The 25,769-nt window shown below is 42.8% G+C and overlaps 2 protein-coding genes across 2 annotated transcripts in view; one reads left to right on the forward strand and one right to left on the reverse strand.

Moving 5' to 3' along the window:
* The window catches only part of WDR11 (WD repeat domain 11), a 62,742-nt gene extending 59,149 nt beyond the window's left edge, over positions 1–3,593 (reverse strand). The window contains exons 1-2 of the mRNA XM_057308609.1: positions 3,427–3,593; positions 2,331–2,442 (exon numbers count right to left, since the gene is read on the reverse strand). Coding sequence (XP_057164592.1) covers positions 2,331–2,442; positions 3,427–3,512 — 198 coding nt within the window. The 5' untranslated portion in view covers positions 3,513–3,593. The remainder of the gene's footprint in view (positions 1–2,330; positions 2,443–3,426) is intronic.
* Positions 3,594–22,147: 18,554 nt separating this feature from the next.
* LOC113251677 (small nuclear ribonucleoprotein E-like) lies at positions 22,148–22,372 on the forward strand. The gene has a single exon (XM_026493668.4). It carries the CDS (start codon positions 22,148–22,150, stop codon positions 22,370–22,372), a length of 225 nt encoding a protein of 74 aa, XP_026349453.3.
* The last annotated feature ends 3,397 nt before the right edge of the window (positions 22,373–25,769 follow it).

The following is a 25,769-nucleotide window of genomic DNA, read 5'->3' on the forward strand; positions in this document are numbered from 1 at the left end:
AAAGAAGACACAGATTATCAATGAAAAAATGAAACTGTCATTATCTGTGAATAACATGATTGTCTATGTAAAATATCCCCTCAAAGTTACTAGGTCTAATGAGTTTAGCAAGACCACAGGATACAGGTCAATATACAAAAATCAGCTGCATTTTTCCCTACTTCACATTATATATAAAAATTAACTCAAAGTCTATCAAGCACCTAAATATAAGAGCTATAACTTTAAAATTCTTAGAAGAAAACAAAGGTGTAAATCTTAACAATGGAAGAAACATAAGAAAAATAGATAAACTGGACATCAAAATTATAAACTTTAGTGTTTCATTAGACACCATCAAGAAAGTGTAAGACAACTTACAAATGAGAGAAAATATTTACCAACCATATATCTCATAACAGACTTCTATATAGAATACATAATTCTAATAACTCAATAATTAAAAGACAATTTTAAAATGGGCCAAGGACTGAATAGACACTTTCAAAGAAGATATACAAATGGCCAATTAACACATGAAAAGATGCCCAACATCATTAGCCACCAGGGAAATGCAAACAAAAACCACAATGAGAACCTCTTCACATCCAATAAGATGGCTAAAATCAAAAGGACAGATAATAACAAATGTTGGTGAGGATGTGGAGAAACTGGAATCCTCATATACAGCTAATAATAAGAATGTAAAATGGTATAGCCTCTTTGGAAATAGTCTGGAAGTTTCTCAAAAAGTTAAACACGGAATTACCATATGAGTCATCAGTTCCACTCCTCAGTATATACCCAAGAGAAATGAAAACACACGTTTGCACAAAAACTTTACATAAATGTACATTAGCAACATTATTCATAATGCCTAAAAAGTGGGAAATACCCAAATGTCCATCAATGCATGAATGTGGTATATTCATAGAGTGGAATATTATTCAGCAATAAAAAGGAACAGAGTACTGACACATGCTAAAACACGGATGAACCTTGAGTAAAAGAAGAGGAAAGAAGCTAGGCACAAAAGGCCACATATTGTTTGATTTCATTTATATGAAATGTTTAGAATAGACAAATCTACAGAGACAGAAAGTATTTTACTGGATACCTAAGGATGAAGGGAATGAGGGGATGGGAGGGCAGCTACTAATAGGTAGAGAGTTTCTTCTCAGAGTGATGAAATTGCACTGCTGGCTACACAATTCTATGAATATATTAAAAACCATGGAGTTGTACACTATAAACTGGCAAATGAATATCTCAATAAAGCTGTTATCAAATACAAACCAAAACCCCCAAATCTCAATCTCTAATCCTAAGATTTCAGATCACTATAATGCAATTGTACCGGGCTCCTCAGACTTTGCATGTTGAAAGCTTAAACTCACTGATTTCACACTTACTCCCCTTGTCATAGCAACACTGTCATTCAGTTATTCAAACAGAACTTGGAATCATTCTAGTCCCTGACTCTCCTTAAACTGATTACTATAAAGCCTATCAAGTTTACTTCTTCAGCAGCTCCTGAATACGACTCTTTCCTGCCTCAGTTTTATTTTAGGCCCTTAGAGCTTCCTGCCAAAATTTCTCTAAAAGTCTCCTAAATGATCTCACTGCCTCATCTTGCCTTTCTCCAAGAAATCCTCCACTGCTGCGAGAGTAAGTTTTTCTAGAATACAAATACAGCCTTATCAACTGCCTACTTAAAAATTTCTTCAGAACCTTCTAACACTTTCAGGACAGATGAATTTCTCTGGCTGCCTCCTCGTCCATCACCCTTTAGCCATATATCACCATTTAGCCATCTCTATACCCCACTACTTACCATTATGTATAGTCTTCTTTTTACCTGTGGTGCTCCTTCCCCTATTCTTCACTTGGTTAACTACTGTTTACCAGTCCCTAAACTGGAAATACTTCTGTGACCCTCCCCGATCCCTACAACTAGGTGTTAAGTAGCTTCCTTTGTCCCTAAGCATTCACTTATCATACTGTAATTGTGTGTTTTCATTGTTCCTCATTAGACAATGAATTGCTTGAGGGCTTTCATCTCACATCTTTAGCATATGCTAAGTGCTCAAAACTAATGAATGAATGAGTGTTCTGGTAAATGGAAGAACTGGTGTTATTCATCATCTTTAAAATCATCTAAGAGCTAGTATTTAATAGCTCATCCTGGATTGCCATTAAAGCATATATATGGAAATGCGAGGCTACCCCAAATGAATTATTATGTTTAAAAGCTATTCAACATTTACACATACGACTTAATGAGAATCTAGTGATATTTAAAACTTCAGAATAGGCAATATATTATAGGGTGAAAGTGGGATTTGACTTACCTTGACCACATCAGCTTTATGTTTTTCTAAAACTTGAAGAGTTTGGGCAGTATTGGAATCGATCACTACCACAAGTGAGTGACATCCATAAGCAATTAAACCTTGCCAGCCCCTAACAAAACAGTGATATTAAAATTTAAGTACAAAACAAAGACTTAACTTCTCTCTTGCCAAGAGGCATGCTAAAATAAATCACAAATCTAGTATGTACTACCATTAACAAAATTATTATTGAAGCATAAAGGCCAGTGTTTTTACCTTATCCCATTTAAATAAAACGTCTAGCTAACCTAAAAATGTTGACATTCATTTTTCACGTGGATAAAAAAGGTTCTAAGAGACATGCATATACAGGCCTGAATATGTACAAAGCAACCCCTGTCGTCTATTTGTCTTTAAGGGCATGTACCTTGTCTTACTCAACTTCGAATCCTGAGCACTCACAAAAAAGTGCCTGAGATCATGTTCCCTAAGCATCTGTGACTAGTCCTGGTCCTCCCAACCAGAAAAAAAGACAAACACTGGACAGGAGGTTTCATCCCTCCTGCCAACATTCCCAGCAGCCCCAGCTACAGAATTTCGCTTTATATCTAAGCATCAATCTTCAGAGTTGCAGTGTTAGTTTACAGTGAAAAGGTCAAGGTGAGATGACAGGTGAATGCACGGGCGCCTAGCATTGGGTCTGGCAAGTTGTGGAATGACTAAAAGGAAGAAACAGGGATATGAAAGCAAGAGAAGAAAAAGACAAACCGGGGAAGAGACGGGCAGGGGAACTGACGGTGGAGGCATAGAAGCCTGGAGTTGGGAGGAGAGGTAAAGACAGGCGAATGGGATGGGAAGGAAGGTTTGGGAAAAGAGCAAAGAGAAACACGTTTGGAAGAAACAGGGCCACTACGTTTGCACAGGGAAGGTTCACATATGGGGCATTTACTCTTTTCATAGTAACAACAAAACCCAGCATTTAAAGAAAACCTCTAGCGCGAGGGCAGCACCCAGGCTTAGCGAGGCCAAATGAACCAGGGGGTGAAATCTCTTGTTCCCCTTCCCCTACACACTCATGGCCGAGCCGGACGGCCTCGAAGCCCGGCGCCCTCACCAGTCCACCGCCGCCTTGTTGTGAGCATTGAGGGCCCCGGTGAGGGTGCGCGCCGACACCTTGAAGTTCACAGTGAAGGGCAACATCGCCTCGGCTCGACCCGGCCCTCAGCGCCCACCGGCAACCAGGAAGCGGCCGCCACTGCGCTTCCGTTCCCAACAGAGTCCGGGTGGCTCCGTGAGCGCCGCCGTTTGGTTCCGTCGGACGGAAGTTTCCACCACCTTGGATTCCTCCTTCTTCAGGTTCCGGCCCCCGACGTTCTGCCTGCCTCAGGGTCCCGCCGCCCAGGTGGCGGCCAGTCCGAGGAGGGCGGGGCTGTGCTTTGGGAGCGGCGGGGCTGCTTTCCATTGGGTCTGTTTTCTTCAAGATGGGACTGCGTAGACCTCTGTACCCTGCCGGAAATCATGAAAAGCAAGAGCTGAAAGTCCCAATTAGCCTTCCTGACTTTGATCTGTTAGCTCAGGACAACGACCAAATGCCAGGCACTGTCGTAGGCATCAGGCGTGTAGCGAAGAAGAAACACGGCCTCCGCTCTCGAGAAGTTTATAGAACAAATACAGAAATATGCCTGGATGAAATGGATAGAATGAATGAGATGAATGGCTCTGATATTAACAATTGCTAAATATGGAGATCACTCCACATATGGTCTTGAAAATACTTGAAAAAATACATCACTCCTGAGGCCAGCTGTCAGTTTGCCTGCTTGTCAGGGCAGCTGTCATTTTGCAGTTTCTCCTCTGTTGCTCTCCTTCAAATCAGACTCTACCTCTCCCTCCTCTGTGCTCAGCACAATCATCTATACTGTTGATCAATAAGAGTGTGTAAAGCAACTAAAGCATTTATTTGGGGGTTTAGGGATTATAATCCATGGGGCACAGAGTCCTCTGAAATCAAAAATATGCTCTGAATTGCCAGGGAGCAGAAGCTCAGTCTTAAAAAGGCAAAAACCGCAAGGTTACATACTTGTTTGGAAAGAATTAAGATGGGTGCTGGCAGAATTTACAGTGACCATCTGATATATGTTTAGCTAGTTAGCGAACAGGTGTTACATTATCTTTATTTCGGTTCAAAACAGAAGGATGTATTCCAGGAGGTGGTGGGGTTGGAATTGACAAAATTCAGAAGTTCCTGGTGTTCCGAGGATTGAAACAGGAGAGGGGCAGAGGTCCTACTACTTCTGCGTCCTCTCCACTCTGTTTAGAGTGACTGTCTTAACAATCCTTACTTCGTTTTCACTCTTTTCACAATACCCTTTACTATAACACTTGGCATGACTTCTCTCCAGCAATAATTTTGGCAGATGTCTGTTTCTTCTCCAATGTGTTCAACAACAGGGACAAAATAATTGGTAATTTTGTCATTTCAGGTTTTTGTGTCCACCTGCTCACTCTGAGAAACCAGTTTTCTCAAAGATCACCTCCAATACCATCTTAATTGTTAAAGCCAATGAACGCATTTTTGTCTCTTAGTTGTTCTCTGGCAACTGTTGCTGCTTCCCTTTCCCTGCTTGCCCCACATCCTTCCCTACTGATGCTTTTGGGGAAACCAGAGATGCCAATAACCACAGGTCTAAATTTATCACTCCCTTATTAAAAATCTTTGATGCTTCCTGTGACAGAGATTGCTAATTGGCCCCCAAATTCATTTTCCCCTTCTTTTATAGGAACAGAAGCACAATTTGTATCTGAGCACATTGTCATTCCATGAAATGAATACATATCCCAGCTTCTCTTACAACTAGATCAAGCCACAATACTTAATTCTGGCCAATGTGATGTAAGTGGAAATATTGTATAGTGACTTCTGAGAAATCACTCTTCTGTGCTGTACTGTTATTTCAATATTCATATCCCACATGATTTTTAACTGCATATATGTCTGTCTAGCAGGGGAGACTAACAAATTTTTAGGCAACTGTAATATAGGAGAAAAAATACTAAACTTAGAACTCCTTTCAGAAAGGAACCAAATCCAAATCTTTCTTTGTCCCCAATGCCAACCACTCTTCCTGGCATGCAGTTGGTCCTCAATAAATGACTAATGGAGCAGGAGTTTTAAATGACCATAAGCATAAGGTCAATCAGGGCTTGAGGTGACAATGAGGAGTCAGTGATGGCACTCACAGATGGAGAAGAGCAGCAAGTAACCCTCTTGGAGGAAAAGGGATTAATTAGTTTAAATCTGTAAGCTACCTTGAGGACATGAATGTTGGCTATTCAGGGCAAGGATGGATGACCAGCTGGGACTGGGACAAGAATATGTCTCCCATGGTACGAGAGTGTGAATTAAATATGTTAATGGATTTTTATGGCCTTCTCTGAAGCATCTGTCTTGGCCAGTGTGGAGACAGAGTATTGGACATGCTGGACTATTGATTTCTTTAATAGGACAGAACCTATGCTCCTCTTCCATGCCTGAAAAACTACCGTTTCACCTCACGCACACACTAGAAGCCATCAACTCCAAAGAGTGGTAATGGGGGCCCAGAGCATCCGTCCACTGCTATATCACTTGCATCCCTAAACTAGAACAACATTGTTTTTTTTTCTCTGTCTTTTAAAGTTGAAGATAAGAGTACAGATGATCCTTGAAGAACATGAGTTTGGACTCCACTTATATGCGGATGTTTTTCAGTAAATACACAACTGTAAATGCATTTTCTCTTCCTTGTGTTTTTCTTAATAATGTTTTCTTTTCTCTAGCTTACTTTATTGTAAGACTACAGTACGTAACACATATAATATACAAAATATGTGTCAATCGACTGTTTATGTTATTGGTAACGCTTTCAGTCAACAGTGGGCTAGTAGTAGTGAAGTTTTTGGGGTTCCAAAATTTATACGCAGACTTTCAACTGCGTGGAGGGTCAGCACTCCAAGCCCCTCATTGTTCAAGGGTCGAGTGTATAATGGTGATATTTTTTTAAAAAAAAAAAGATTTTATTTATTTGAGAGAGAGAGAGAGCATGAGTGGGGGTGTGGGGAGGCAGAGGGAGAAGGATAAGCAGACTCCCCACTGAGTGGGGAGCCCAACATGGGGCTCGATTCCAGGACCCTGGGATCATGACCTGAGCTGAAGGCAAACGCTTAACCGACTGAGCCACCGGTGCCCCAGTGGTGATATTTCTGATTGCTGTTCCACTCAGGGATGAAGATGGAAATAATAGGTAACTGAACAAATCACTTACTTCATAAACTTTCCAAGGTCACATCAGAAAGAGCACTGGTAAATAGATTTGAACATGGATGGGGATGTTGAAGACGAAGATGCTGAAGTCAGTACCTTGCTGCTGAGCACTCATGAAGTGTCAGGTACTATGATCTACGCTTCACCTGTATCATCATCTCACTTAATCTACTCAAATTCACAAGGCCATGACCACAAGTGTCCCATAGATGACAAAAATTAAGACTCACAAAGTTGTCTGAAGGTATACAGCCAACAGAAGGCAGAGCCAGCATTGGAACTCGGGTGAGTCTGATTCCAAAACTCATGCTGTTAACTACTGGCCACACCATGCTGCCCTCCATGCCACAACCCACTCCACAGCCCAGTGAATTCCAGCTGCCTGGAAGCATGGGATTAAGCAACAACAACACAGATTTATAGAGATAGGATTCATAAACCCTACTGTTCATCTACCAAACATGCACAACTTGGTCATGTTCACAGTTTTGCAACCATTACCTCCATCAGTTTTCGATGTTTTCATCGCTTCGTAAGGAAACCTTGTCCCCATTAATAGTCACTCCCCATTTCCCCCCAACCATCCCCCCCAACCATCCCTGGCCCCTTCCCCATCCCTAGACAACTGCTGATCTCCTATTTCCATAAACATGTCTCTTCTAGACATTTCATATCAATGGAATCATATCCCATGTGGCCCTTTATACCTGGCTTCTTCCTCTTAGCTTCATGTTTTCAAGATTTGTTTGTATCGAAGCGTGCATCAGTACTTTATTCCTTTTTTTTACTGAGTAACATTTCATAGTTTTTATACCACCTTTTATTTATCCATTCACCCATCGATGAACATTTGTGTTGTTTCTACTTTCCAGCTGTTACAAACAATGCTGCTATGAACATTCCTGTACACTTTTTGTGGGTGTGAACATGTCTTTTTCATTTCTTTTGGGTATATACTGAGGAATGGAATTGCTGACTCATATGGTAACTCTATGCTTAACTTTTGAGGAACTGCATGACTGTTTTCCAAAGAGGAAACATTCTCATCAGCAGTATAAAAATTCCCATTTCTCCACATCCCAGCAGTACTCATCGCTGTCTTTTTTTTTTTAATTATAGTCATTGTAGTGTGGGTGAAGTGGTTTTGATTTGTATTTCCCTGATGGCTAATGATGTTGAGTATCTTTTTATGTGCTCATTGGCCGTTTATATATCTTCTTTGGAGAAATGTCTATTCAGATTCTTTGCTCATTTTCAAGTTTGGTTGTCCTTTTACTACTGAGTTATAAAAGTTCTTTATATACTCTAGATACATAGTCTCTAATTAGACTTGAAAAACTTTCTGTCATTCTGGAGGTGACAACATAGACTTTGATCCACTTGGCTGAGCAAATATTGCCAATAAGTTTAAGGACTGCAGTCAAGATCTTATTTCCAAAACTAAGAAAGATAGGGGTGACCTGCTTCTGGCCTAATTGTGGAAAAGGAAGGGAACATAATTCTGCTGCAAAAACATTGTGTATAAGAACAGGGTACCCCCCCCCAGGAATAATGAAATTGATCGAAGAGAAAATCTGTGGATTGTTTATTATTTCCTTCATTTTATTTTTATATTTTACTATTTATGCAGCTTTAATTTGTGTTTTTGTTTTAATTTATTTCACTTGAAATGGCAGGATAGTGCACAACTTCAGGCACACCGTTGGTAGTCCTGCTCAATTTCTGACCTTCACACTTGTCCAAATGTGGTCTAGCTCTTCTGTGTGCACGAGTCCGTGGAAACCATGCACTGTATGCAATCCTTTACAGGTCTTTTTAATGCCCTTCTATTGTTAATACCAAGTCTCACTTGTTGAGGATTTAATCATGTGTTAGGCAGTGAGATAAGGACTTTCCATGTTAGCTATGCTTTTTAATCCTTGCTCTGGATTTTCTTCTCCTGGCCCTCCTCTCCTGGGGGAGTCATGGATGGTTATCATCAGTAAAAGAAGGTCATTTGTTGTAAACTTGGACAGACAGATTACTTGACCTCCATAAACCTCCTTTTTTTCTTCTATTATTTAAAGGGAGGGGAGCAATTATCCTTGGATGATTAAGAGCTTTACATTAGACAATATATTTTAAAAAGCGTAACATAGCACTTAGATTCCTAAGCACCTTTTCATTTACGGACAGAGCTGGGGAATAAATCTAGACATCCTGTTTTCATGGACAGCACTGGCCTGTCTAAGCTATAAGACCTTGAAAGTGAAGAAAGATCTTCCTCTTTAAGGGGCAGCCTGCAAGAGAAGTAGTAATATGGACTTGGGTTAAAGTGGAATCGAATTTGCTATCAGTCATCAGGATACCAAAACCACAGTGGCCAGCTTTAAAACGAAGGCTTAAGGGGTCACCAACAGTGAACATAACAGGCAGTGTTCGGAAATCACAGTTCTGGACAGAGCATGCTGAAGTGGGCCTGGAGGGGCCAAATCAGCACTTTCTAAAAGGTGAGGCTGTCCTCCCATAGCCAAAGACATGGGCTGTTAGAGCTGTCAGGCAAGCCCCGACCCATGCTCTGCGAGGAGCCATGAGCAGGGACGGCTGTCCTGAGAACCACATCCTACCACTATAGCAGATGCTGCCTGGGGCTCACCTCGGGTGGCCGCAGGGATTGGCTTTTAAAGGAGGGGGGCTGTAGCCTGAGTGTCTTTCAGGATGATGTTACCTCATCATGTCTCTTCCAGGCCTGGGTCCTTTGAGCCTCCCTTCTCAGGCTGTGTCCTCACTCAAAACTTCTCTGGATGTTGGTTGCTCAGCTCCCCACCAACTGTGGCATCAATACGTGGCAAGACATTTCCTTCCTTAATACATTTGTCTTTTAAACTGATCGGTCCTCTATTATTTAAACAGAAGCTCTTGAATTCCAAAGCAAACCTGTTTCGTTAGTGGTGGGTATCACCAACTCCATGTTCTCGATGAAGGAACTTAACCTCAGACAGGTTAAGTGACTTACCCGAGATCTCATTTCTAGCCGGTGGTATAGGTGAAACTCCACCACGTTTTCTCACCCCAAAGCCGGGGCTTTGTCCAGGATACAGAGCTGCTCCCCCCAAGATATAGGAGTAGTTGTGAAACTCTCCTAGGGGATGAGAGCTTGGGATGAGAAGGGGGCTGGGAGTGCACACTTAAGCACAGTCAAAACATTTTAAAGGAAACCCACCCAGTTACTGGGCAAAGTCAGAAGGGGAGTGGGTGACTGGCCACATGGGAGGGAGTACTGGGCTGACAGCCTCGACTTGGCATCTGTTCGTCTTTCCTCGGATTTTTCCTTGAACACCTTCTGCCCACCCCTTATTTCTTGTGAATGATCACCAGCCTGATTTATCATTTGGCTACTGTCATTACTGATGGCCTTTCATGTCTACATGCCGCAAGTACTTATGACAGTACGATGGATTAGTTGCTGTACCTTGTGACATGGTAATAGAGGTTTATTAGACAAAGGATGTTCTTGGAGAAAAGCAGTCATGGTGAAATGCATTTCTGCCAAGTAGGTCGTGTGAGGGACGTGGTTCGCTTACACCCGTGGCACAGGAGGGGCAGTTGGGTGTTGCTTGAAATGGGGAAGGCTTTGCAGTTAGGCAGACACGAGCTCTGTGACTTTGGGTGATTTTAGGGGATAAAAATACCACATGTAAGATTCTCCAATGTAATGGCTGTTCTGGTTACTAAGGATGAGGACCCAGGTCGCCCTTTGCCTCTTAGTAGCTCACCCTGGCCCTTGATCTCTTTCCAGCCGGTCTATGAAATTGACCTGCCAGCATCTCTCATTCCTGGGGCCACTTAGATTCTGTCCGTGCATGTTTATCCAGTTATTGGCTGTTGTTAAAGGAAGACTAAACTAGAGGACTTTCTTATTTGATTTCTTCATCAGAATTTTATTAGCCCAAGTAAACAGTGCTTTAACAATGTGTTCACAGAATAGCATTTCATAAATTAGATTAACCTAACAAGATTGTTTCTGGTACACGATCATGATTTCTGGGGGGAAAAAATGATTCCATTGATTTCTTGCTCTTACCGAGCTTGGACTTTGGTGGGAATAGACTGTCAGCCGCTCTAACAGGTTTGCGGACTCTATCATGCTGTCTGGTCTTTCACAGGATCCACTAATTGTTGCAATTAAAAATAAATGCTGGTTTGTCTCTGTTAACTTTGAATCTCTGGGTGTTACACTTGCGTTTCTGCTCACAGTAGATGACTGACTGACTTGTAATTCAGATCTGCCCTGCAATGAGACTTGGGTTTGGACGGACTGAATCAGGTGGCTCAGATGACGGCAAAAACCAAAGGGGGCTCCTACCACCCTGACCTAGACTGAAAGTGCTTATTCAGAGCTATCTTGTTTCACTCTTTTGAAATAGGAAGAACAATAGAATCTTTAGAAATGTATCTGTAATCTTCACTTGCTAATGTATCTATTATCATATTTACATGTTTTCTCCCAGTTGTTCAAATGAAGATGTATTTTACATAGCTGCCTAATATACCTACATCTTGTCCCTCTTTTTCTTTGAACATTCTGTCCAAATTATATTTATAATATTTATTAGTCACCATAATTATCATTTGAATGACTCCACAATATTTGGTAGCGTGGGCTTATTTAGCTATTCCGCTATTGCCTGATATTTGTTTCCAATTTTTTAAAAACGAAGATAAAGCCGCAGTAAACATCTTTATGCCTATAGTTGGTTTTCATTCTATTAGGTTATTTCCCTAAAATAATTCATAGGAGCGAGTATAACTATCTTTGTTTTACTAAACATTTCTAAATCCCAAAATAAATAAGTGCTTAATGTAGAAAATATGGGAGTTTTGGAAAAGCCTAAATAAAAAAAAATCAATCATATGATCACTGGTCAGATTGGCTTCTATTAAGTGACTCTGTCTTCCTTTCAAAATGCATACATGTTTTATTTTTTGTAAAATTGAGGTCATACCATAAGCACTATTTTTACTCTCCTCTTTCCCACTCAATAATCAGATGTAATCATTTGTAAATAGATTCCACTTAGTAACGAGACACTGTCATTTATTTGTATTTTCCTAATTTAATCAGCCCTTTATTTGTGAAAAATGTTGAAATACAGGAATTTAATGTTTTTTAATGGAAAAAACCAGTCATTGCTTGACTGCCCCACTGCCGTTTGACAACGCAGTGTTCTGAGCGTATCTGACTCCAGGCCAGGTGTCAGTCACAGAAGCTAATGAAAAAGAGCCATTTTTGAAGTCCTCAGGTGATGGTCCAGGTAGCAGGCGTAGGAGGTGCCATTGCTCCTCCCCTTTCACCCTGCTCCCCTCACTGGCCTGCTCCAGTTCCCATGGGGGCATTGGTGTAGCAGGAGCTGTATCCCAGGATCTTAGGCCACTGTCTCCATGGAGCCTGCAGGGATCCTGGGCCTCATAGCTTCACCTCACCTGTGAGTCATTTAGCCCCACACCTGGGAGGCTGGTTCAGGTGGCCAGACTGCCACCAGACCCACGCATCTGCCTCAAGACACACCTAGCTGGGTGGCTTCCAAACAAGCTGATTAATGACAAGTTGGCTCCTACCTCTGAAAGATGCTCTCATGAGGGTGAAGTTAATGCCCAGGGGTTTCCAGCCAAATTAACTGGCGAAGTCAGACCTGACTTTGCTATATGTCAAGTTCCTCACATCTGTCTCATTTGCATGAAGGGTTTCAACAGAAAGTGGAGAAGGAAAATGGTCATTAATCTTCTCATGGCAGAATGTAGTGGTTATAAAAGTTAATTCTCTGTCGGATCAGGTTTACATTTCACTTAAGATATTTGAAAAGGGAGAGCCACTAAGATTCTTACATAATTGTGGAAAGGGGCATTCTATAAAACCTGATGAGCCAAATACTGCTATTTATTGAGAAGCAGTATAGTAAATGGAAATTTGTGCTTCTGATTATATATGTGTTACATATATATGTATATGTATAAAATCACAAATATGAAAATATATATATAAAATGTTTTAGTTCCTACCATAACTTGCCATCTGGCAAATGGCAGCAATATTAAAATATTCTCATTTTAAGTCTTGCCTTTCCTGGCTGAGCGCTCTCTGGGGGCCCTGGAAGTGGGGGATGTGAGTTACTGCCGAGAGCCCAAACACAAAGGGTGAATAGAGCGGCCATTATGGAAGACGTTTATGGTGTCATGATTGAGGAATCCACTGCTTCTCTGCTTTATTTAGCCCATAAGAACAGTCTTTACATGGTAATATGTTCATGTCGGCGTTATATTGGTATTACAGAATTTGCATTAGAGCTCATTAATCTACAACAGGAGATAGTAGGTGCTTTCATATGTACTTTAACGATTCGAGGAAGTGATAATAACACAACATCAATTTTTAAACTGGGGAAATTCTCCATCCCTGAACAGTACCTATTCTTCTAAAACAATGTTTCAGGTACCGTAAAAATTTCCTTTATGCTCTGCAAATTGCATTCTCAATGCCTTCCTGGATCAAATCTGTCCCCCTGGGCAACGGTACCCTCCCCTGACTACTGCCCTTCTCCTCCCGCCCTACCTCGTCCATTCTCATTCAATGTCACACATGTTCACAGAGCACCTGTTAGGGCTGGTGCTGTGGGTCCAGCTGGAGGCCATCCACTCATCCGTGACTGCTGGGGACACAGCAGTGAGGCAGGCTTCGTGGACCTCACTGTCAACCAGGATAATACCTCTTTTCTCCCACTGCCGGGACTTTGCTTATGCTGTTTCTTCTGTCTTGGACACCCTGTGGTCTTTATTGACTAGCTTTTCCTCCTCCCTTAAAAATCAGATCTGGTATCTTCTCTGGGAAGTCTTTCTAGAATCTCCAGTTTCAAGCCTTAATGACAGTATATTTATGCTGTCATATTTTTTATTTTAAAAAAGGGTCTATTGCTAGACAGTGAAAAACAGCACGTATCTACCACGGCCTGTTCCTCTGGGTGCCTGTGCGCACTTCTTCCTCTACTTACACTTATAAATAATGGCTCCTGGCAAGCAGGTCCACTCCCTCTTACAGCTCAAAATGCAACAGTGCACGCTGAGAAGAAGGGTCCATCCAAATCCTGCCAGTTTCTGGACTGAATCATATGAAACCGCCATTCTTCTTGATCAAAAAATGAATATGATCATTTTCATATGGTTCAAACTGACATTATGCTCAGCTCCCATTTCTCCAAACTAGCAGAACCCTGGGTTGTAGATGAGACAATGGCTCCTAAGACTGATATCTAACAAGGACACTTCTCTCATTAAGAAGGAAGTTCCCTGAACAGGAGTGATGTTGTGTGGGCTACCATGATACATCCAGTAAGTCGTGGAGGTTGGTTCCAGCAGAAGCTTGGTGGGCAGGAAGAGCAAATCCAGATTCAGAAGGAGGCCTATTCCGGTGAGGGAGAAGCTCTGCTCTTCCATGATGGAATGGGTCTGCTGTCGTTATTCTACGCCAGCTTATTTTACGCTATTGAGTTTTAAGGGTTGGTTGCTGCTGCTCTCAGATTATGCAGGCAGCAATAGCAGTGTAAGGATCTCCTCCAGAGAGAGGAAGTTCACATTGTTGAGCCCATCAGAGCCTCTGCTTCATGAGCAGGCTCTGGGCTGGCTGAGGAAGGAAGTCAGCTGACGTCCTTAAGGCCTTTTCCCCACTATCCTCTCCTACCACCGAGAGCCTCTATCCCAGAGGGTAACTTGATAACTCTCCTGAGGCACAAATACTCTCATATTCTGGGTCCAGTCATAGAGGTCTACCCATAGATCTCTCCCCAATCGTCTTATGACACCATCTCAATATTCATTAACTGAGTGAAGGAACTACATTTTCTCCCATATGCTAGCAAGGCAGCCTTCGACTCAGAACAAGAGGAGCCCCAGGTGATGCCAGAATTGAACTTGTATTAACCATCACATGCTGTGGCCTCCTTCCCTCATTTGTCTGCCTAATTCTATCAGTCCTCCTGCATTTACCTAAAGACACATTTCTCCAGGAAACCTCTGTTGATGTTTGTTGCAGGTTGGGTTTTCCTAAAGCAGATGCTGAGACGGAGTTTGGCCTGCCACAGGTGTACCAGAGATCAACAGCGGTGTCAAGGGGCGAGCAGAAGCAGGATGAGGCAGAGGGAGGAGTTGAATTGTGCTGGACACCCAACAGTGACCTCAGCTCTAGGCCCGTAGGTTGCCCGACATCTCAGACCCCTGCCAGGGCTGGACACAGATGTTTAAGAAGTAGCTGGACTCTAAGAAAGGACAGTTTCTTCCCAGAAGGATGAGAGCTGGGCTGTCCCCAGGTTCAGAGGTTCCTTATAACAAAACACAAAAGCAAATTGCAGAGCCTGGGGCTTAGGAAGAAGAGGAAGCACGCAGAGTTTTTATTGAATTGTAGTCACGGGTGGGGCCCTATGCTAGAGGGTTTTTTGTTTTAGATTTTTATTTATTTGTTTGAGAGAAAAAATATGAGCAGGGTGGGGAGGAGGAGAGGGAGAAGCAGATTCCCTGCTGAGCAGGGAACCTAATGTGGGGCTCGATCCCAGGACCTTGAGATCATGACCTGAGGCGACAGTTAACCAACTGAGCCACCCAGGTGCCCCAGTGCTAGGGTTTTATAAGCATGATCCCTAGTTCTTTCTGGAAGAGAGCCTTCCTTACCAAAGAGATGCCTATGATCTTTACCCTTACACCTCAACCAAACCTGCAAGCAGCACACACACAAAGCTGTTCAAATATTTATCATTCAATTATTTCTTTACCAATCTTCACATAACCCAGAACAACTTGGAATATGAGATACTCAACAGAGGTGAGGTGGAGGGTATCGGCCAAGTTTGCTCTTGGTTCAAGTCTTCCAAGCATGATGAATCCAAGATAGAATTGTTCCACCAGTCTGGTTTGGGGAGACTGCTGACTCCTTCATGCTCATTTACAGTACACAGTAAGCACAGCCCTCAAAATCCAGGTCAGCTTTCAGAAGATTCGACACAATCGAACCCCCTCTCTACCTGCATTTACATCAACTCTCTGTCCCTCAGAGATAACTTCCCAGTATCTTTTAGGTAAAGACTATGCCTAGTAAACCACTCTGGCCCCTTATAATGCTGACCAACAAGGCATGGGCATATGACATATCCGAACACTTCCACTGTTAGGTAGGAGAAGGAGTGGAAAGGGGTGGGGAAGGGGAGAGGGAGAGAGAATATGAAATGTATAAGGTTTAACGCAATTTGCTTTATACTTTGCTGTTGGCAGGATTATGGTGGAGTGGTTAAGAATGTGGGTTTTGAAGCCTGGCAGACCAGGCTTAACCACTCTGCTCTACCAAATCTCATCACCTTTTTGAACCTCACGTGATTAATTTGTAATATGAGAAAAGTATCTATTTAAACAGTGTTGTTGTAGGGATTGGATGTGTTTCTTTTTTTTTTAATAATTTTTTTTTAGACTTTATTTATTTATTTGACAGAGATAGAGACAGCCAGTGAGAGAGGGAACACAAGCAGGGGGAGTGGGAGAGGAAAAAGCAGGCTCATAGTGGAGGAGCCTGAAGTGGGGCTCGATCCCAGAACGCCGGGATCATGCCCTGAGCCGAAGGCAGACGCTTAACCGCTGTGCCCCCCAGGCGCCCCTGGCTGTGTTTCTGATAGTGCCTGGTGCACAGTGAGCCTTAAGAAAGTGAAAATGAGCCCTCTGATCATCAGAACATAAACAGGGTTTTCCATGGGCAGGGAAAAGCCACGCAGACAATGCTTCTATGTGAGGCCGTCCTGGGCAGCAGAAGTGACTAGGGACCCCTTCCAGGTGATTACTGCTTTTTATCAGTGCCATCCACCCCTCCCCTGCCTTCATTCCTCAGCATCCTGAACAGAGCTTGCTGAGACACCGGATCTGTGAACTGCCCTACTTCTTGACAACCCCAATCCAGAACTAGACCCTGCTTCCTTGAGCCCTCCTTAGAACGATCCAGCACAAACATATCCTGCAAGATCCTTTGCAACTCCTTCCTACCAAGACTCCCCACTGTTCCTCTGGAGAATGTTCCCCTTGATGCAGATGGGGGAACCTATTTTGAGTTCCTGGTGTGCTCTTATCCACAGACTTTGACAACATAAAAGACACACTTGCTATGAAATTCTCCTCCCCTGAAGGGCCTCCCAGCCCCTAGCACCCAGCACCCAGCACCCAGAAGATGAACACTTCACATTCCTCTCCCTTACCCGCCACTTTCCCTCCATAGTTCTTATCACTGCTGACACCACATTACATGTTCATCTTTTATTATTCAGTTGTAAGGGAATCTATCTCTTATTTCCTTCAAAGACTAGATCAGTGATAGGCACAGTATATAGGTGCTCAATACATTTTGTGGAATGATGAATGAATGAATGAATGAATGCATGACATTGTAAGCTCCTTGAGAACAGAAACCTGCCATATACATATTTGTATCTTCAGTCTTCAGTGGGCACCCATGATTTGTTGAATTCATTATGAGTACCTTTATAAAAATGTATTTCTTTTTTTTTAAGATTTTATTTATTTATTTATTTATTTATTTATTTATTTATTTATTTGAGAGAGAGAGAGAGGGAGCGCACAAGTGAGCAAACAGGGGGAGGGGCAGAGGAGGAGGGAGAGAGACAAGCAGGCTCCATGCTGAATGCAGAGCCCAACACGGGACCCGATCTCACAACCCTGAGATCATAATCTGAGCCAAAACCAAGAGTTGGATGCTTAACCACCTGAGCCATCCAGATGCCCCAATATAAACATATATTTTTTAATTGCTCTGTGCTTCAATTTTCTCATCTGTAAAATGGGGGTCAGCTTCCTCGTAAGATTGCTGTGAAGACCAAATGAGTTAATACATGCTTAGAACATCTGGCCCATGGTAAGCTCTATAAAAGTGTTAGCTGTTATAATTACTATAGCCATATGTATTGTACATATTAATTATAATATAATATCATTTCAATATTATTAAAATGACATGTTAATTTATGTTACTCTCATGGGATGTACCTAAAATTGATCTATTCTGCCTTATGCTTTTGACACATAGATACAAGCACACAGCTACAGACAGCCTGGTTCGGCTCCAGGAGACAGGAGGACCTGCGTTGTTCCCAGTACCCCTCCCCCTCAAAGCCTAGCTTGGGATTCCCTCTGTGTGGTCCTTGTTAATGAGGAAGATTCCACAAAGAATGCTATTGAGTAACCAGCATCCTCTTCAGATTTTCTTTTTTAGTTCATTCCTTCTGGAGATAAAAGAGTCAAGCTGGTGTGTCAAGACCTCTGGGCCCAGAGGATAAGCAGGGATAATACCACGGCCTGAGGTTAGCATGACAGGCTATTGGTAGAAGGGCTCAGGGTGAGGGGCAGTGCTATGGTCTGTTTGTGTGTGTGCACGTATCCCTCATTCATATGTTGAAAACCTAACATCCAATGTGATGGTATTAGTAGGTGGGTCCTTTGGAAGGTGGTTTGGTCATGAAGGTGGAGCCTTCCTCAGTGGGATGGTGCCCTTATAAAAAAGACCTCAGAGAGCTAGTCACCCCTTCTGCCATGTTGAACACATAGCAAGACATCTACAACTCAGAAGGCCCTCACCTCACCAAGATGGCGCCCTGACCTCAGAGTCCCACCTATAGAATTGGAGGAATACATTTTGTTGTTTATAAGCCACCTGGTCTCTGGCATTTCGTTATAGCTGTGTGAACAGGCAGGAAGTACAAGGGGGGGGGGGCAGTCCACACAGTGAGCGTGAGCATAGGCTTCCTTAGTCACTGACCAGCTGCTTGACCTTGGGCCTGTCTGCGCCTCTGTTTCCTCATCTGTAAAACTGGAATCATGGTAGTGCCCAAATAATAGGGCCATTATGAGGATTAGAGGGGATAGTGTATGTAAAGGGTGTAGGATAGTGTCTGGCACGTTGTAAGCTTTCACTAAGTGTGGTTTTCCCACTGCTCAAAGACCGTGGAGACTGGCTGAGGAAACAAGACGAACTTCAGTGGTCTTCAAAAGGTGATTTTTAAAAAAACTATATACATGAATCCTAAACAATGGACTGGAATTATACTCATCAAATTCATAGTAGTCCTTGGTCTGGGAAGAAGGAATGGGAAAGGAAGCCTCTGTGTTATCCATCATCATATATTTTTTTGATTAAAGGAAAAGATTTGAACTAATATTTAGAAAGTTCTAGATGCTGGTATCTGAATATTGTATTATTCTCCATGCTTTCTGATACCTGTATAAAAATATCTTTAGAAATAATTAGAGAGAGACAGGACAAGCTTCCCCTTGTGTCTTCCATGGGTACTATTCCATTCATCAGGGCCCTACCTCCATGACCTAAACACTTCCCGAAGGTCCTACCTCCTAACACCACCACACCGGCGCTTAGGAATTCAACATGTGAATTTTGGCAGGACGCAAACATTCCATCCACAACAGATACAGGGGTAGGCCTTGAAGAATTGAATAAGAAATGGTATTTGTATTGAAACTGCAACCTAGAAAGGAAAGTGCGTTATTCAAACTTTCAGCTGGTTAACAGTAGCTAAACACATGACTGCCTAGCCATGTATTTGTCCTGTATCTTTTCTAATAGTGCTCAGATTTGATTCAGCTACCTACCCCTTCCCAAATAATCTACATAACTCAGGAGAAGCTGACTTTACCACCCATGGCTCTAGGCAAGTGCCTGATCGGTCCAAGTGAAGTCGCTTCCTTTTTACCAGGAGGTAATTTGGAATGGGCATGTGATATGCTTCTGGTTAATGAAGTATGCTAAATTTTTTGCCAGAAACTTTCAATAACATTCTTCCCTGCTCTTCTGAAAGGCTTCCAGAAGCAGCTCTCCGTTTGTGCTGTTGGCTATGAACAAGGGAGAGCACACAGCCTGGCTGCTGCCAGAAGCCACCTGCTGATGAAAAGGAAAACCAGCTTTAGGATGTAGTTGACATTGAACCACAGAGCAGAATCACAGAGACAGCCTGGGTCTCAATTACATCGTGATCCCCGTTACATCACCTCACCCAAAGCGTACCCTGTCTTTGGACTTCCTCTTATGTAAACAATGGATTTCTAGTTTAATCCAGTTTGAGCTGATTTTCTGTTACTGCTACCTAAAGCACTGAAGTTGACATGTTTTGACATTGGAAAGAATACACACTTCAAAAGTGAAACCATAGCATAAACTACTGGTACGAGCAGCGTCTGAAGGTATGCTTTGAAAAGAGCGAATGAGCAGTCCACACTCCCTGCTAGATGGCATCGAATGCAGAGGGCACCCCGCGTGCCATCAGGAAGCACCAGGCTCCCGTGAAGGCAGTGTATGTTTCTGTAGTATGTGCTTCTGAGTTTGGCAGACCCTATTTTACCCTTGTTACAGCCACTCAGCCATACTCTGGACACTTAGCTTTGAGCTGCACCATTGATTTTTTTAAGACCTCACTCTGTTTCTTCTTCTGTTTTTTTCTTTCTCCACTGCTGTCACAACAGGCAGAGCAGGGCACCCGTCACTTACCTTGAGAAGCACTTTCATTTATATTCACGATTATTTGTGGGGATCCAGCTGAAGGACAGCAATAGAAAAGCTGTTGCCTGGGAAACAAGATTCTTCCTGGCATTTTTTGAGAAGTGTTGGGTCTTTGATGCTTCACAAAACACTCAACTTCATCTAAGAGCTGGAGAACCCAGGGTAACCCTGCCCGGCCATGCTAGAACGCGGGTCTCCAGGGCCCAGAGTCATTGTTGACTTTAACTCTGCCTAAATGTTTTCAAACTGGCTAAAGGAGAAATTCATACTCTCTTCTCAGAAAGTGAGGTCTCCTCTGTAATGAATTCCACTCTTACCGACAGTAACTGAAAGAGGCACAGTCTGAGGAATTCCAGACAGTTCGATCTCTCCACCTGCTGGGCTGGTGGTGACTTGCTCTCTGATTTTTCTTTTCAGACCCTCACAGAGAGGATGTCTTTGTGCCCAGAGATATTAGGATTATGTATCCCTGAGGGACTCCCGGTTTTCCCCTGGGGTAACAACACATTGCAACAGAAGCTGAATTCCAAGGGTAATGTAACGGTAGGTTTAATAAAATACTGAATACCATGACATCCCACCAACAGTGTACAAGGGTTCCAATTTCTCCACATCCTCACCAACATTCGCTGTCTTTTGTGTTTGGATAACAGCCATCCTAACAGGTGCGAGAATGATAGCTCGTTGTGGTTCTGATTTGCATTTCCCTGATGATTAGTGACGCTGAGCATCTTTTCATGTGCTTGTTGGCCGTTCGTAAGTCCCGTTTGGAGGAAGGTCTATTCAAGCTGTCAGCCCAGTTTAAATATTGGGTTATTAGCTTTCCTGTTATTGAGTTGTAGGAGTTCCTCATATATTTTGGGAATTAGCCTCTTACATATATGGCTTACAAATATTTCCTCCCACCCCATAGATGACCTTTTCACTCTGTTGGTTGCTTCATTTGCTGTGCAGGTTTTCAGTCTGATGTGGTCCCAAGTGAGACTATTTTTGCTTTTGTTGCCTACGATTTTGGTGTCATATCCATGAACTCATTGCCAAGACCAATGTCACAAAGATTTTACCCTGTTTTCTTCTAGGAAGTTTATAATTTCAGGCCTTATGTTTAAGTCTTTAATCAATTTCGAACTGATTTTTATATATGGTGTAAGACAAGTGTCCAATTTCATTCTTTGCAAGAGAATATCCAGTTTTCCCAACACCATTTATTAAAAAGACTCCTTTCCCCATTGTGTGTTCTTAGCACCGTTGGCAGAGATCTGTTGATCATATATGCATGGATTTATATCTGGGCTCTCTATTCTGTGCCACTGGTATATATGTCTGTCTTTATGTCAATATCGTACTCTTTAATTTACTGTAGATTTCTAATACACTTTGAAATCAGGAAGTGTGGTACCTCCAGCTTTGTTCCTCTTTCTCAAGATAGATTTGGCTATTCAGGGTCTTTTGTGGTTCCATATGCATTTCAGAATTTCTTTCTATTTCTGAAAAAAATGCCATGGGGATTTTAATAGAGATTGTGCTGAATTGGTGTATCACTTTGAGTGGTATGGACATTTTAACAATATTCTTCTTCTAGCCCGTGAACAGATGTTGTTCCATTTGTTTGTGTCTTTAATTTCTTTCAGCAATGTTTTGTAGTTCGCAATGTACACATCTTTCATCTCCTCAGCTAAATTTATTCCTGAGTGTTATATTCTTTTTGGTGCTATTTTAAATGGAAATGTTTTCCTAATCTCCTTTTCAGGTGGCTCCTTGTTATTGTTCAGAAACAGAACTGATTTTTCTATGTCGTGCTTGTATCCTGCAACTTTACGGAATTCACAGAAGGACGAATAGAGCACGATTCCACTTACATGAGGCATCTAAAATAGTCGAACTCATAGGCGGTCTTTGTCAGCTTCCACAACCGTGACCCGTGGCCAGGGCCAAAGAGTGCGGAAGGTGATGGTTCAACCCATCAGCCTCACCCTCAGCTACTTGCAAAACAGATCTCAGATTCGGGTTTGGCTTTATGAGCAAGTGAACAGGCGGACGCAGGGCTGTATCACTGGTTGTGATGAGTCTGTGAGCCTCATATTGAATGATGCTGAAGAGATTCTTTCTAAAACAAAGTCAAGAAAACAACTGGGTCGGATCATGCTAAAAGGAGATAATATTACCTTCCTCTAAAGTGTCTCCAATTAGAAATAATCAACAAAGTGAGAAATTCTTGAGAAGGGCATGCAGTTTGTTTTTCTAGATGTCCTTTGCTGAGAAAGTAGTTCTAAAACTTTTGTTTGTATTGTTTTGACTATTTTAATGTTATTGCCGGATGATAATGCTGTGGGATTGTTTTTATTTTTAAAAAAATAGTCAAACTCATAGAATCAAAGACTAAAATGGTGATTGCCAGGGACTGGGAGTAGGAGGAAATGGGGAGTTGCCAATCAATGGGCATACACTTTGGTTGTACAAGATGAATTAGTTCAAAAGATCTACCGTACAACGCTGTGCTTACCGTTAACAATGCTGTAGAGATTTTTTAAGAAAATAGATCTCGTGTTAAATGTTCTTACCATAATAAAACAAAATAAAATAAAGACGACTGTGCCATCCCAAATAAACATGAGGAGTGTTTAGGTCAAATAAAAAGGTGCTCCAAGTCGGGATTTTGGGTTGCAAGTGACAAAAAGAGAATTCTCTAACTGAAAGAATCCAAGGAAGGAAATATCCAAACTGCAGGGAGGAGAGCGATGCGGTGGACATCTAGGCTATTGGTATTAGAAAGTCAAGGACTGACTAGACTGGACTCTCCTAGTGTCTTTTCTCCCTGCTTCTCTCTCTGTGTTGGCTCTTTTCTCTCTCATTGCAGCTGTTTTCTGCCAAATGACCGGCAAGCTGGCCATCAGCAGATTTCGAGCTATATTTCATTGCTTCTTATTGCCCTTCCCCAGTTCCAGAACAACTCATGGGGAAGAACACTGATTCACCCACTTGGGTCAGGTGCCTGTAAGAGTCACCTCAGGCCCAGGGAAGCCAGGCTGTGTAATAACAAAAAATCCCGTACAGCTGTGTAGATGGGGACACATTTCTGGAAAAAGAAGGCATTCGGTCAAAAATCCCTGAAAGGGTCACCACTCTACAGGGCCTCAGCCACCTCAGAAAATCAGAGTCAGCAAACAGCAGAGTCAGCAAACAACAGAGCAGCAAGTCCCTGGTTACCTGGACAATTTAGTCCAGGTAACCAGGGGTCAGACCGATCAGGAGTCTTCTCAACGTCACAGAGAAAAGTAGAGGAAAGAAAAACTGAGTGTGGTTCTCTTCAAAAGAATCACACTTCTCAGCTTCTCATAAACCCACAGCAAACAGGACTTTGTGGCATATGGTAGTTAGCGCTGTTTAAAGAGAAATTGAGAATTCCCTCCTTCGTCTATGCTGGAAAGGAGGAGAGGGCTGGGGACAATTCTCAGGGGCCAAGCAGCATGCTCAGTGCTTCCTATGGGTCATGTCAGTGAATCCTCAGGGTACACTATGCCTACACATCCCCATTTTACAGGTAAGGAAGCTGAGGATCAGTAAACTAAGGCAACTAGCCTAGGACCTCCTAATGAGTAAGGGATGGGGCTTGCTGGCAGACACCAGGTTAGAGACCCTCTCCGGGGACCCTGTGTGTGAGGTGTGGGAATGGAGGTAACTGACTGAGAAGCTGCCCAGCTCTGATGTGCTGAAAACATACTCCCTTCTGCCATCCCTGGGATAGATTCCTACTTTCTCTCTGGATGATATTTACAAATTAGCAGTTATGGCCCCCTGTCCTTCCTACCTGCCCCACCAGGAAAGACAGTGCACCCGGCCAGAGGATAGACACTCGGGTTCCTCTTTCCTTGCCCAGGTATATGGAAGACACCTTCTGCCCCAGCCCCGGAATCAGCCTGAGAAGTCTCTACCCGAGCCCACCACATTGCTGGGTGGGCCTTGAGGCGAGAAGCACCTACACAAATCATAATTTGGAAAGTTACATGTATTTTTGCTCTTTTAATAATAACCAAGACTATTTTTTTTTAATTTTTAGATGTTTGACTTCCAACCACAAGCACGTCATAACAATAGTGGTGGACTATCCAGGCTGGGCCTTATTGCAATGTCTTCCAAATTATATTAAAATATTTATTTATTCCCTTAATAGTCCCCGGGTTGCTAATTCCTTTTAACATCACCTCACGCCAAAGCTGACAAAGCTAATGAAATCATCCTCCCTATTTTCCCCTCCTCCAAAGCAATCATATCTTCTAATCGTCTCTCAGAAACTCGTCCTACAAAGTCATTTGAAGTACTTTTGGGGACTGTATTATAAAGACGGATTTGTGCTATGAGTGTAGAATTCAATTTCTATGTTTTCAGCTGGCTGTCCAGGTATCAGAAGGCTTTCCTGGTGTTTAATGGAGCCGTTTGTCTCCAGAAATAAGCACTAATATGATGTGACATTACAGACCCGAAGTCCTGCCTTTTCTCTCTTGCGCGAGCACCCAGGGGGAAAAGAGGCTCTGGTATCAATGAGGATCACAAGTGGCCACTTTTCTAATAGAGATTGTGTGACTCTCCAGGGAACTGCAGGAATGGCCAGACGGCACAGTCTCCTTGTCAAGGCACTTAGATTCCTGATCTAGAACGTTCTCTTCCGTGTGCTTCTGGATTCTGATTGTAGGGATGCTTTAAAACTAAAAATGTCTGGAATTGAGGTTTAGGAGAAAGGCTGGCCAAGATTAGAGCTCTATCCTCCTAATCGCATTGCAATTACTGGGAGCTGTTACTGTTATTACTCAATTTTCTGCAGAAATTTGCAAACAGCTTTATAGTTATCTTAGGCAGAAAAACAAGAGCTGACTGAGTGTTGCTAAAGCTTATGCAAAATGTGCTGATAACTAGAGAATTCTCAGTGTATTGAGGAAGTAAATAACCGAGACTAATTACAGAAGTCTAAGAAGAGATGATGTGGCACATAATAGTAGCGGTAGTTACGCACGACACTGCGCTCGCCGCCATGTTCTGTCTCACTGGTTTCTATCATCTCACTCATTTAGTCCTCACGACCACCTGGGAAAGCAGGTATTCCCACTATTCCCATTTTACGGACAAGGAAACTAAGGCACAGGGACTTCCTTAAGGTCACCAAGTTAGTTACTCAACCTCTGTTGCTTTTGCCCAGTTAATACCCATTCCTGCTTCTGGTAACGACACTCCATTTCTCCTCAGGGACCCCCACCCCACCCATCCCCCACCCTCAAGCCTGCTGTTTGCTTGAGGTTTGCCAACTCCCTCTGCCCCCATCCCCCTGAGTGATTCAGGTCTAGGCCCATCAGTGTATCCCAGACCCCTGGCCGCGATGTCTGGTTCGGGGAGGACCACGGACAGTCAAGTTGAAAATTTCTGTGCAGTATTAAGAAAAGAGAACTTCCCTTCGAGCTCCTCACAGCTGGGAGGCTGTAGGTGTGGAGCTGGAGGAGCCACCAAGTGGAGAAGGTGGGCTGGAGGCAGGAGCCACCCCCAGCAAAGCCAAGCCGCAGGTGGAGGGAGATGGGCCTGATGG

Source organism: Ursus arctos, unplaced genomic scaffold (assembly GCF_023065955.2).
Source record: "Ursus arctos isolate Adak ecotype North America unplaced genomic scaffold, UrsArc2.0 scaffold_7, whole genome shotgun sequence".
NCBI lineage: Eukaryota > Metazoa > Chordata > Mammalia > Carnivora > Ursidae > Ursus > Ursus arctos.